General features: G+C 35.0%; 2 protein-coding genes across 5 annotated transcripts; one reads left to right on the forward strand and one right to left on the reverse strand.

Moving 5' to 3' along the window:
- On the forward strand, positions 1 to 2,392 carry LOC106388144 (fasciclin-like arabinogalactan protein 16). Its single transcript, XM_048752500.1, has 2 exons — positions 1 to 1,422; positions 2,045 to 2,392. Exons 1-2 carry the CDS (start codon positions 141 to 143, stop codon positions 2,101 to 2,103), a joined length of 1,341 nt encoding a protein of 446 aa, XP_048608457.1. The 5' UTR covers positions 1 to 140; the 3' UTR covers positions 2,104 to 2,392.
- Positions 2,393 to 5,796: 3,404 nt separating this feature from the next.
- Positions 5,797 to 8,713, reverse strand: LOC106388142 (protein WVD2-like 4). Of its 4 annotated transcripts, none has more exons than XM_013828144.3 (10): positions 8,590 to 8,713; positions 7,875 to 8,130; positions 7,521 to 7,808; positions 7,363 to 7,409; positions 7,191 to 7,274; positions 7,014 to 7,082; positions 6,824 to 6,914; positions 6,657 to 6,728; positions 6,453 to 6,560; positions 5,797 to 6,362 (listed from the first exon to the last, which is right to left on the reverse strand). In XM_013828144.3, exons 2-10 carry the CDS (start codon positions 8,022 to 8,024, stop codon positions 6,030 to 6,032), a joined length of 1,242 nt encoding a protein of 413 aa, XP_013683598.1. In that variant the 5' UTR covers positions 8,025 to 8,130; positions 8,590 to 8,713; the 3' UTR covers positions 5,797 to 6,029. The 4 variants fall into 4 exon arrangements, with proteins under 4 accessions (XP_013683598.1, XP_013683596.1, XP_013683597.1 ...); XM_013828142.3 differs by having other exon boundaries at positions 8,475 to 8,634; XM_013828143.3 differs by having other exon boundaries at positions 8,507 to 8,598.
- Between the last annotated feature and the right edge of the window lie 4,283 nt (positions 8,714 to 12,996).

A 12,996-nucleotide genomic window follows, 5' to 3' on the forward strand; every position in this document is an offset into this window, starting at 1 on the left:
AGACCCCACTATTTACATTCACCAATATTAAAAAGAAAGAAGAAATTTCACATCAGCATCAGAATCTCTCAATCCCCTTCTTCACAAGCTTCCTTCTTTCTTCACATTGCCGACACTTCATTCCTCTCTTTCCATCGCCGATGGCTTCTTGCTACGGCGTCTCAAAGCTCCTTCTCATTCTCTTAACCACCTCCATTGCCACCGCATTACCCGTCACCAAAGCCGTGTCGGGTCAAATAAACTCCAACTCCGTCCTCGTAGCTCTCCTCGACTCTCACTACACAGAGCTAGCCGAGCTAGTAGAGAAAGCCCTCCTCCTCCAAACCCTCGAAGAAGCAGTTGGTCGACACAACATCACAATCTTTGCACCGCGCAACGACGCCTTGGAACGTAACCTCGACCCTCTCTTCAAATCTTTCTTGCTCGAACCAAGAAACCTCAAATCGTTACAAACACTCTTGATGTTCCACATTCTCCCTCGCCGTGTCTCTTCTCCTCAATGGCCTTCCCTCTCTCATCACCACCGTACTCTCTCCAACGACCATGTTCACCTAACCGTCGACGCTCCCACCCTCCGGTTAAAAGTAGACTCCGCAGATATTATCCGTCCCGATGACGTCATTAGACCCGACGGCATCATCCATGGGATCGAACGTCTCCTCATCCCTCGCTCAGTTCAAGAAGACTTCAACAGCCGCCGTAGCCTCCGGTCAATCTCCGCTGTTTTACCTGAAGGAGCTCCGGAGGTCGACCCAAGAACCAACCGTCTCAAGAAGCCACCGCCTCCCGTCCCCGCCGGAGCCCCACCCGTTCTCCCGATCTACTCCGCCATGTCACCGGGCCCATCTCTAGCTCCGGCTCCAGCTCCCGGACCCGGAGGTCCACGTCACCACTTCAACGGCGAGGCTCAAGTCAAAGACTTCATCCACACTCTCTTGCATTACGGTGGCTACAATGAGATGGCTGACATTCTCGTCAACCTAACCTCCCTAGCCACCGAGATGGGTCGTCTCGTCTCTGAAGGCTACGTTTTAACCGTCTTGGCTCCTAACGACGAAGCCATGGCTAAGCTCACGACGGATCAGTTGAGCGAGCCAGGTGCTCCTGAGCAGATTGTGTATTACCATATCATACCGGAGTATCAGACGGAGGAGAGTATGTACAACGCCGTTAGGAGATTCGGGAAAGTGAAGTATGATTCGTTGAGATTCCCACACAAAGTGTTGGCTCAAGAAGCTGATGGCTCTGTTAAGTTCGGACACGGTGAAGGCTCTGCTTATTTGTTTGATCCTGATATATACACCGACGGTCGGATCTCAGTTCAGGGTATTGATGGAGTTTTGTTTCCGGTGGAGGAGACGCCGGCGACGGAGATAAAACCGGCTGCTCCGGTCTTTAAAAAAGTTGCGAAATCAAGAAGAGGTAAATAAAATTTTCAGTCTTTGACTTTGTTACTTTTCTCTTATAGCAAGTTTTAGATTATGATTTTTTTTTGGTTCATAAATATTTAATTTTGACAGCTAGGCTAGCATTTCATCATTGTTTGTGTCATAGATTGTCAAAAATCTTGTTCTACCACTTGGTGTAGTATGAAACATTAGTTAAATAGATCAGCGGCCATGAGTTTGGTCGTTCGATGAGAGAGTACAAGTAAGTAAACACGTGGGATTTGGAATAAAGCAGAGACGTGTAAGAGTGTGGAGACAGAACTATCTTAACAAATTTTGTTTTTTTTATTCAAAATATTGGCTTCTTTTTATTTATAACTATAACCCACCGACGCACAATCACATTATAATCATTAAATTAAGGAAAAAATGTTTTTTTTTTGTTCTTTCTAAAAGACAAGCTGCGAGACACAATTGGTCGTTAGCGACAGCTTGTGTTTATTTTTACTAAACCTCAAACCAAACTCTTCTGTCTTTCTGTATTTTAGATTTGTTTTTATTTAAAATACTAAACAATTTTTAGTTTGTTTCTAATCAGGTATTCGTTGTACTCAATCATTTACAAAAGTTAATTATGATCTGATATTCTATTGCAGGTAAATTGATGGAGGTAGCTTGTAAAATGATGGGATCACGGTTTACCTCGTGCCAATGATTTTACACGTTATGAACAAAACAAAATAAGCCAGAGCTTTCAAATTCTTGAATCTGTAAACATCTGAAGAACATAATTGAATATGTAAATGATGTGATTTTTGGTTCGTTGCAGTTTTCATGTCCTTTTTGTAATTTTTATATTAAAATATATAAATACATGAACGGTAGATTTTGATAAAGTTTGTTATATGGGGTGCGTGAAAAAGTAGTAGGAGTTAGAGACATCAATGTAATACACGCTATACAAGTATATGGAATAATAAAGGAAGGATCCATTTGTGTGCCTATTTATTCCATTCTGAACTATCAACTATTGATATCATTTTGTATAATACTATAAGATATAAAATGCCTGTCGAATATTTTATTGTGTGACTGGACATGGTAGTTACAATGTACATAATGTAATACTGTTTTTTTCATTCACCTGGTATTAAAGTCAGCCACTTTGTTTATTGTTTATGCAATACCAAACAAAAATATTTTGTCGTCGCCAAAAATAATTATAGAAAAGAAGAATCATTTGATTATAAATGTACCACTTTACTAATAAGGGTTATCACTCACTCTTTGGCATATCGACTATTTATAAGTACCATTAGATTAGTACTACTTGCTTATACAAAGCTATAATAAGAAAAGGAACGTGTCCTTGTGTATAGCAAGATTTCTATCTTTCACAGCTTAGGACACGAATCTTGAATGTTACTATTAAGACGGTGAAGATATTAGGAAGAACTGAAGAAGTGGGGACTGGCCACGAGGGCAGGTGAGCTGTGGGCGTCATGTAATAAAAGTCAGATTCTCTTGTCATTAGCAAATTAATATTACTTCCTAATAAGCTTCTAGAGTCAAAGTCAAACGTTATCATTATTTATCATCTGTTTTAATGTGACTGCATTGTTATGCAATAAGTCTTTTTTTGTGTAAAGGAACAATGCAATAAGTCTGCCTATTAAACATTGCAAGGATTAAAAGACTAAGAGGGCACTTACCATTGTTTAAACATATAATCTTGAATGGTGGTTACTTGTAGTATTTGAAGAATTAAAATCTTAGGAGTGAGTAGTGAGTAGGTCTTATCCGTTTTGAACGTGCCATGTTCGGACTTAACAAACTCCTATTAGTCAAACCAACACTATTAACAACTCCAACGTTAGATATTATATATCAACTTCACAACCTTTACCCATTATCATGCAGAAGCCACTATAGCAACTTATACCCAACGTGATCATCAAAACTAGCTTGGCCAAAAAACCGGAACCGAAGACCCAAACCAGAACCGAACCAAAATATCCAAATCCGGAACCGGACCGAAACCCTCAAATACTCGAGTGATTTCTATATTTCTATATACGAAATAACCAAACCGAACCGAAACCGAATCGAAACCGAATCGAAACCGAATATATATAAAATATTAATTGTATATACAAATAACATAATTATATATATTTATAATTTAAATTTTATATTAAAAGTAACCAAAAATATTTGAAGAAAATTAAATTGTTATAAAATACCCAAACTACGCGAAGATTCTTATAGTATGTGGATATTTTTATTCAAAATATCTAAACTAATCTGAAATATCCGAGATTTTTATCCGAATCATCCTAGTAATTTGATATTTTACCCAAAATACCCCATATTTAATCCGAATTATCCGAAATAACCAAACCAGAACCAAATAAGAACAAAATTTTCGGCTTATTTCCGATTTCTACTTTTATTATCAGAATCGATTCCGAAACAACCTAAACCGAACCCAAACCGAAAACATGTCATGCAGTAAATGGATCTTCTAATCCCTTATCTGAACTACCTGATACTCGAAATACCTAAACCGACACCCAAAATGCCCATGCCTAATCAAAACGATAAGACATTTGTCCGCATCGTTGTGGTCATGTGATAGATGAGACATGAAAATGTGTTACAATACTTTTTATGGGGTTCAAGTTTTCCTCGAAAAAAATCACAGCTATATGAAATATTTGGGATTGAGTTTCAAAACATAGGGTATGAATGGGGACCACGGAACGGCGAGAAATAATGCATTCCCTAACGTTCCTAAAAAATATCACCATTCACAAGGAATAATTTTTTCTTCTCATTTCCTACCATTCTTTTTTTTGTAAAGAAATAAAGAACAAAAATATTTCTTGTTAAATTTGAGAAGGAACAACCATTTCTTTTCATTCCTGCAATTTTATTCTTTTACGTTCCTTTTCTATTTGTTCTTCTTGTTTATAGATTTTATTTTAGTCGAAAAGCATTCTTGGATAGAAAATGTGAAAATCAGTTCACTTTTTATCACTAAAAACTATTTTTCCAGACTAATCGGATTAGCTAATATCTATATTATTAAAAGAGAAGTACCCATTTGAAAATGTTCTTACTTCATTAATTAAACTCCCTTTTTTTTTGCTTCTCTTTTTCAATTGCATTTATGAAATATCCTAAATCGAATAAAACTGCCTAATTTATTACTTGTCTTTTCAGTTACATTAATGAAATATGCTTAAATGAATTTAAACTTCCTATTTTATTGTTTGTCTTTTTCAGTTACCTTAATGAAATATTCTTAAATAAATTTGGACATAATGTCATTTAATCAACCAAAAAAACTCATGAGTTATCCTTACGTGCATAATTTTAATAATGGAGATTTTTAAAAACGTGCATCATTAAAATGTTACCTAAAACATGCAGCACTAATAAATAACATGCATCAATAAAACTAGAATTTGACTCAGACAATTGTACGGATATTATTTTCAGTTGATTAAATTTAAAAAAAAATTATTTATTCAAAAAATATTTAAGAATGACTATGTTTTTAAAAATTATATGGTACTATTTGCTCATAACTCATTTGTCATTTGATAAATTGTTAGAAAGAAAATTTTAGCATAATATAACTCATTTGTCATTTGCTAAATTTATGGTTTTTATTTATATTTTTTATTATTTAATTATAATATTTTCATTTTATATTTGAAAGATAAATGAATTTTATTTCAAACAATATTTTTGTAAATGTATTTTTTAAAAAATAATCAATTAAAATTGTTATTATCATTGAATATCATTATTTTTGACATAATTCGAGTTTTCGTTTACATCAAAACTTATCATATTTTAGGATAATTTTAATTTAAAATGTAATTTTCATATTTTTCAAACAAATTCTAAAAATATTTTTTAAATATTTTGTTATAATTGTTAAAAAAATATTGAGTTGCATTTCAAATAAAAAGGTAAAGATATTAAAAATATTCTAATTAAAATATGTAAAATTTAATATAGTTTTAAGGAAATGGTCAAAATAAAAAAAATTATACATAAAATAATCATGATTTTTGTTAATTGGGCGGATCATTATTTATATGATATCGCATACGAAAGAAAAATTTCTGTTTTTAAAATTATCTAATTAACCCGGCCGCGGATCAGGGTCTAGTGATATATTAAAAAGAAAACATAACACAACCCAAGCCCAAACTAGCTTTTAAGCACAATCTCGCATCTAACCACAAACAAGTTGCAAACGGAGAATACCCGTGAGGAGAAGTGTAGCTCCTGCAGATAAAGATCCCAAAAGCCTCACTTTGATATGTAACATTTGCACAACTCACTACTGTTGTCACTCTTCAAAAATTCACACATTTGCACACTCACTACATTTCCACTCTTCAAAAATCCACGCATATCCCATCCTCAAAATATATTACACTTTGAATCTTTATCTGCAGCAATCTGAGGCTTAGTTTTTCAAAACAGAACTAAAGAAATGGAGTAACTCACAATGTAGACGCAATGCAACAACAACTCTATTCACATTAATGCTTTTGAAAAAGAAGCAGAAGCAGAGGTTAAGAGATCAATGCCAAGTCCCAAATGCTCTCTTTTCTTTCATCAGCCTCCCACTGCAACTTCACTTGCCATAATCTCAGCCTTCACATGTAAGCTGTTGGAGTTTGGTTCCATATCTTCGGGCTTAGCAGCCACGGGAGAAGCCTTCTCTTCCTCTCTTCTTTTCTCCACTTCTTCTTTCTTCCCTTCATTTTTCCTTTCTTTAGCCTTCCATGTCTTTTCCTGAGACTTTGTTATGGGTTTCTTCAAGGTAGATGATGATGATGATGCTAAGTCTTTTGGTTTTGTCACACGAGGACCGGTTTCACCTCCTGTTGCATCACTGCTACTCTTCCTGCGTCCTAGCTTTGGAGATTTAGGACGAGTAGTTGGTATCTGCAACATTTTTTATGCACCACACGTCGATACAAACAACAATTTAGGACAAGTAATGATGATTCACATAGGAAGAGCAAAGAAGCAAACCTTCTTCAATTCAACCTTAGGTGGAGGCTCTTTGTAGAAACTAGGCATAGGACCAGCCTTAAACGTCAAGCTCTTCCTCAACCTTTTGATCTCTTCTTCCTGACTCTCCTACACAACGTACCAATAAGAGTTTCTATCCATTATAGAAGATGTCAGAATCAATAAGAGTTTTACTCTATTATAGAATAGTCTTTTAAGTAAAACCTTTGATTTAGCCTGCAAAGTAGTCTTCTCCACTTCCTTAGCATGGATCTTCTCTTCTAGTTTCATATAGAACTTAAAAAAAAAAGAGACACAAATTAGAGAGGAAACTAAAAGACATGCTGTTGAAAAGGTTGCAAGTATAGAGAAAGTGCATTAGGAGCAGTAACCTCCTTCCGTTTCTCAGCTCGTTCCTCCAACCTGAATGAAAATCCAGAGGCAGACCCAACGCTGCTTCTCCGCCCACGAGGTGTAGCCGTTCTGTTGGACATCAAAACATTATATATATATATATATAGAGAGAGAGAGACATATGTAACTAATGAACATAAGTGAAGAAGATGAAAGAAATTGGCATACGAAGTGGTGGTTGAACGTGTGTCATCATCTTCCTTGCTTGTTATAGGTTTAGATACTTTATCTGCCACCCTGTAGATTCAAAGATGCATACACTTTCACAAACTTCTTTTAATGTAATCCAACATTTTCACATTCCAACGTATATGTGCCAAAATATTATAAACAAAGAGGGCTTACACAGCAGTGGTTAATGGGACCTCCTCATTGTTCTTGTCTGCAACTTCATCTTTAATGGATTTAGAAGCTTCTTCTACCACTAATCTGCATATACATTCAGATGTTCACTTTCGCATAATTTGTTTAGTTGGCTTATATTTATTGGGAAATATGAAAACATTTTTTGACTCACTTGGAAGTAGGGACTGAAGCTGCATCATTAGAAATGGGTTTCACAGGCTAACACATCACATGAAGAAGAAAAAACTCAATAAGTTGAGGACATGAAAGCTTCAAAACAACTAACAAAGATATGTTGCGTTAATTCCTATAAAATGATTCAGTAGTTACCATAGTTTGCTTTTTGATGGGAGCAGATACTAAACTGTTGCGCTTGGCAGAAACACCGTTGTTTGAAGAGAGAGTGGCCTTTGGTTTGGATCCATTTGCAAAGACAGGTTTATGACTAGCCTTTGTTGGTGTTGCATCAATGCTCTTAGCATGAACTCCGAATGAAGAGCTCTGAGAAAGGAACCTCGGGCTACGAGAGAAGGTCCCTGTCTTTTTCTTGACAGCTTTATTATTATTAGCTGTTTTACTCTTCACTGAAGTACCCCCAGCCTCAGCGAGGTCTGCTTCCTGCAGAGAAAAGATTGATGTTAGTACACTAACAAAAAACACGGAGTCTTGTAAGAAAGCTAATACCTTTACAGGAACTTTATCATTGACGTTGTCAGTTGTCTCGGTAGATAAGTCAAGAGTCTCAGGTATGTTCTTGTCCTTGGAACTGTCAACATCAACATTCTCTTCCTCTTTCTTCGAATCCGCAACAACACTCACATCCTCTGACGCCATTCAACCAACAAAGATGATGAATGAGAACTCAGCTCAGATCCATGTCCAAACTAAAGAGGGATTTTTTTATTTTTTTTTTATCTCAAGAAGCCACCCATTGTTCCACCTGGTTAACATAGCAATACTTAGTGTCAACTGTCAACTATCATATTAAAAAAAGAACACTCAAATTACTCATTTCCTTCAATTTGTTTATATGCACTTTTGATAATTTGCTAAATCAAAAAGTACCAAACCCAAGTATAAAACTTGTCTAAGCAGTAAAATCATAACATCACTTCCAGTATTTAAACCAAACTCGCTTAACTATGATCACAAACTATCCTTGTCTTCAGAAAAAGACAAAACCTTTGTTTAAAAAGAAAGCATGTTCCTAGATTAGGACAAACTAAAAAACAAACCCACAAGTCGAAAATCGAAAATTGAAATCAGGGACGAGAACATAAGTACTTCAAAACAAAACCATGAAGCATCAATCATACAAGTTCCTTTAAGACAAAAGTGAAAAGGTCCATATATTATTAGCCTCTTTGGATGATTAAGAAAGGTGTTTATGCTTTTCTACCAAAAGCTTCGTATGGTTGAAAGAGGAAGAAGCGAGTCTTTGTATCTTGTGTGGAATGAACGTCAAAAAGAGAGAAGATTTTAGCCAAAACGATGACCAAATGACCGAAACGCCCCTCATCTTTTGATAGGTCTTTGACCTTTATTAGACTCTTCCCCGAATATTAATTATTCTTTTAAAAAATTGTCATAAGACAGCTAATTTGTATTTTTATAGTATGATGTATGAGACAGGAGTTCGTGGAATGATTAGATTCAAAGGGTGTACTGTATAAGATTTGGAATTGGAATCCGAAAAATAATTTATCCATTATCAATGAAAATGACGTTAATACAATGTCTGTAAATAGTTACTTTTTATGAAATGGTTGAATTTGATGTGTATTAAATAATCAAACGTAAATCTTCAAAAGAATAGTAAATTGTTATCTTGTACAATAATCGGTATAATAATTTTTTTATAATTTATTCAAACAATAAATCAGTTTTTTAAAAAATTCATAATAGTTGTGTGCTCAGTATACGTTGCAATCATAACAAGGTCAAAAATAGTCAACGAGTGAGGAAAGGGTAGAACTGTCAATAGAGAAGAAAAGATGCAAATGATTGAGATTACGCAAAGCACACTGTTGAAGAACGTCGGGGGGGTGTGGGTGTGGGGGGGGGGGAGGAAGAGGGAAAAAAATGGTCTTCGTTAACAGCGAACCACTGCAAACACTAACCCCTCAAGGCCTCGAGACATACCTGTCGCATGCGGTCCCCACTCTTCTGTCCGTTATTGCTGACGTGTCAATACCGTCTCACATGATTGGTTTTCACCATCGGGACCCATCCAACCCCGCCTGAGCTGTCTTGACGAGTTCTCGTTTACCAAAACTACTGTACCACGTAGGTGGTGAGCTGTGATTTCCACGGTCAGATCTTGTGAGACCCATCTTCGAAGATTTTGTTCTCAAAAAGTCTGTTTTTATCATATTTAATATAAAGCATATTTTATTATTGAGAAAACAACTACTAAAACCTTGGACTTTCAAATTATAGCAAAAAAAAAACTTATAATTCATGTTTGAACCATCAACTTTTAAATATTAGTCGTTTTAATTCTCATTTTTGTTGATTCGGCCAATTAGGAAATTTGAATAATCAAATGTTAAAATCGAGTAACATCCATTATATCCAATACAACAAACACTGCTTAAAAATTATTTTGTTTAAGAAAAATCCAAATCGATTTCATTTTCTTCACTCGAAAATTTAATCACCATTTCCCCATATCAATTTCAGAGACAATCTCCGATGAACACATGCAATGGTGGTTTATCAAAATGATGAGAATCATTACATATCGCCGAAGAAACCACAATTGCTTGACTTCATCGAAGATTGTCGCTGAAATCAATTTGAGAAATATGAAATCGAATTGCGGATTAGATTTTTGAGTGAGGAAAATGAAATTGATTTAGGAACTTTCTTAAACAAAATGATTTTTGAAACAACGCTATATTGTGTATAATGGCCATTATTCAAAGTTAACAGTTGACTATTCAAATTTCTAAAATGGATGTGTAAACATAAAATGAGAGTTAAAACAACTTGAAAGTTGAGGAATATTTTGGCTAAAACACGAGTTATAGGTTTTTTTTTCTTTAATTTGAAAGTTCAAGGTTTTAATAATTATTTTCTCTTTATTTACAAATTTATTCAGTTTTTTTATTTGATAATTTTACATATAAAAAATAAAATTTTTTTTAATATCAATAAACATCGTTTATAATCAAATTTTAGCTTTTCAACAGTAAAATACTAGGCCTGGGACGGTTCGGATATCCGGGCAATTTTAAGATATCCGGATCCGGATCCTTATCCGGCGGATCCATAATTTTACTATCTTTATCCGGATCCGGGGTTCTCCGGATATCCTTCTAAAAATTGTAATATCCAGCGGATATTCGGATCCGAATTTGGATCCTTAAAATAAATAAAAAATAATATTAATATATATAAAATATTAAAAATAATTAAAAAATAAAATTTATATAATGTTTTTAATTATTTCTATGTATAATATTAATAAATTTACATAAAATTTATATATACTATATAAAAATGAAAATATATTAAATAAAATTAATTTTTATATATTGATATTAATATTTTTGAAATAGTTATTAATAAAACTTACGGATCCGGATATCCGGACTAAAAAATTAAGATATCCGGATCCGGCTTTGACGGATCCAACATTTTACTATCAGGATCCGGATTCGGCCCCTCTGGATATCCGGATTTTTGGATCGGATCCGGATGAATCAAAGATCGAATCCGGATCTCGGATAAAAGTCCCATGCCTATAAAATACCCAAGTCTAGCTTTAATACTACTGTTCAATTTTTTCTATAGTTTATGATTCACCCAATCAATAAATTATAGTATATCTGTATAAACATTACTTTAAAAAAAAATCTAAACACTATTTGCAGAGTAAAATCATTTACATTGGTATGATATATCTTAAACTAAATATAGAGAAATGAACAATAATATTTTAAATATAAAGTAAAATTGTGTATTTATACTGTTTTAAAAATATATGTTTTATAAAATAAAAAGTGGTAAAATTTTAATATTTTCACTACAAGAAAACATCACTTTAACGAGGGCGGTTTTCCTCGTTATTTCGTCGTAAAAGAGGCTTTACGACGAAATAGCGAGGAAGCGCGTTTGCTCGTTACTCGTCCGTCGTAACACATATTTCCTCGCTAATTCGTCGTAACTTAGCGAGGAATATATTTCGTCGTAAAGACGAAGTAGGGCGATTCGTCGTAAAGACCACGTCAATATTCCACGCAAAGACGTCGCTACAATTCCTCGTAAATACCTCGAAATGAGTTCCTCGTAACCTACACGTAAATACCTTGAAAGAGTTTCCTCGTAAAATACACGTAACAACCACGAAACGATTTCCTCGTAAAATACTCGTAAACTTTTCCTCGTTATTTCCTCGCAAATGTTTCCTCGTAAAATAGTCGTTAATTTTTTCTCGTCATTTCCTCGTAAGGTTTCCACGTAAAGAGGTCGTACATTAGCTACGAATTTACTTCGTTTTTATTATTTTTACAGAATTTAAAAATATAATTAAAAAATAATTAAAATTATTTAATTTAATAATAAATTAAAATTTAAAATAAAAATAAATCAAAATGAAAATATTTTATATATAAATAAGTTTTGAATTTATATAATACAACAACCAAAAAAAAAACTAAGGGTCGTTCATCGCCCGGTAGAATTCATCACTCCTTCTCGTAACATCCGCCTCGTTATGTACGTCGGATGACTCGCCTTGAATGGGATGTTGTTGTCGCATGTTCTTCAACATGGACTCCCATTCCGGATTTGTGGCCGCAATAACGTCCAAGAAACCCTCGACTCCACCCATACGAGATTTTGTCGCGGTCAACTCGTTACGCAGCTGAGCGGACTCTCTACGCAGCTCAGTGACTTCATCATCCCGTCGCTGACCATAAGACGATGTCGCTCTCGGAACATCGTTGACGGAACCAATACCCAACGTCCGTCCCTTTTTTTTAGGGACAACCTTAAAAACAAAAAATAAATATTGTAAGTAAAAATTTAAAGTTAAATTAAATGAATAATAAAAAATTAATTTTTTTGAAAATTTACCTCCTCGTAAATCTTATCCACGTCAAGTGTGGATAAGGTGACGGGTAATCCGTCGGTAGACTGCTGGGTCAGCTGAGTCTGGCGGTCTTCAACCCGAGCAACTACGTCGTTGTAGATTTGCTCGGACTTGCCATCTACAAATACGCCCGCCTTGTTCTTGTGGGTCCTCTCGGAAAGTTCCATAAGAGAAGGGAGATGTCCCGTCTCTTTGGCCTAAAAACAGTTAAAAAAGTTAGAATAAATTAATATATATATTAAAAAAATTATTTAATAAAATATTTAATTACCATTTCCAAACGGACACCGGCGTGGAGTTTTTGGCCCGTAGTGTGAAGCATCGGCCCGTTCCCGTGCTCATCGACCGTGTTACGGGAGTTAGAGCAAGCCTGGGCGATTCTAATGGAATCAGGAAGGCGCCAATAACGGATGAGGCCATCCCACACATCCGTGGTGAGCTCAGCGGGTTTGCCACGCTCATACCCCTTCACGATCCAGTCACCCTTCCAGTTGGAGACCGTGTCCAACAAGCGAACTTTCGCCTTCGCGTTAAACTTCTTCCTCACCCTCTCAGTGATCCCCAAGGCCCAAGTATATTTTTGCTGTTGGAAAAATAAATTAACAATTAGTTTTTTAGAAAGTATATATATAAATCATGAAAAAATTAAAGTATATATAATTAATTAATAGAAACTTACAGCGTAAATTTTGAACCACGTCTTTCTGA

Source organism: Brassica napus, chromosome C3, assembly GCF_020379485.1.
Source record: "Brassica napus cultivar Da-Ae chromosome C3, Da-Ae, whole genome shotgun sequence".
Lineage (NCBI taxonomy): Eukaryota > Viridiplantae > Streptophyta > Magnoliopsida > Brassicales > Brassicaceae > Brassica > Brassica napus.

Coding starts and splice junctions, on each gene's coding strand:
- LOC106388144 (XM_048752500.1), top strand. CDS start 141: ATGGCTTCTTGCTACGGCGTCTCAAAGCTCCTTCTCATTCTCTTAACC. Junction 1,423..2,044: donor AGTTGCGAAATCAAGAAGAG/GTAAATAAAATT, acceptor ATTCTATTGCAG/GTAAATTGATGGAGGTAGCT.
- LOC106388142 (XM_013828144.3), bottom strand. CDS start 8,024: ATGGCGTCAGAGGATGTGAGTGTTGTTGCGGATTCGAAGAAAGAGGAA. Junction 7,809..7,874: donor ATGATAAAGTTCCTGTAAAG/GTATTAGCTTTC, acceptor TTTTCTCTGCAG/GAAGCAGACCTCGCTGAGGC. Junction 6,915..7,013: donor ACACGTTCAACCACCACTTC/GTATGCCAATTT, acceptor GATGTCCAACAG/AACGGCTACACCTCGTGGGC.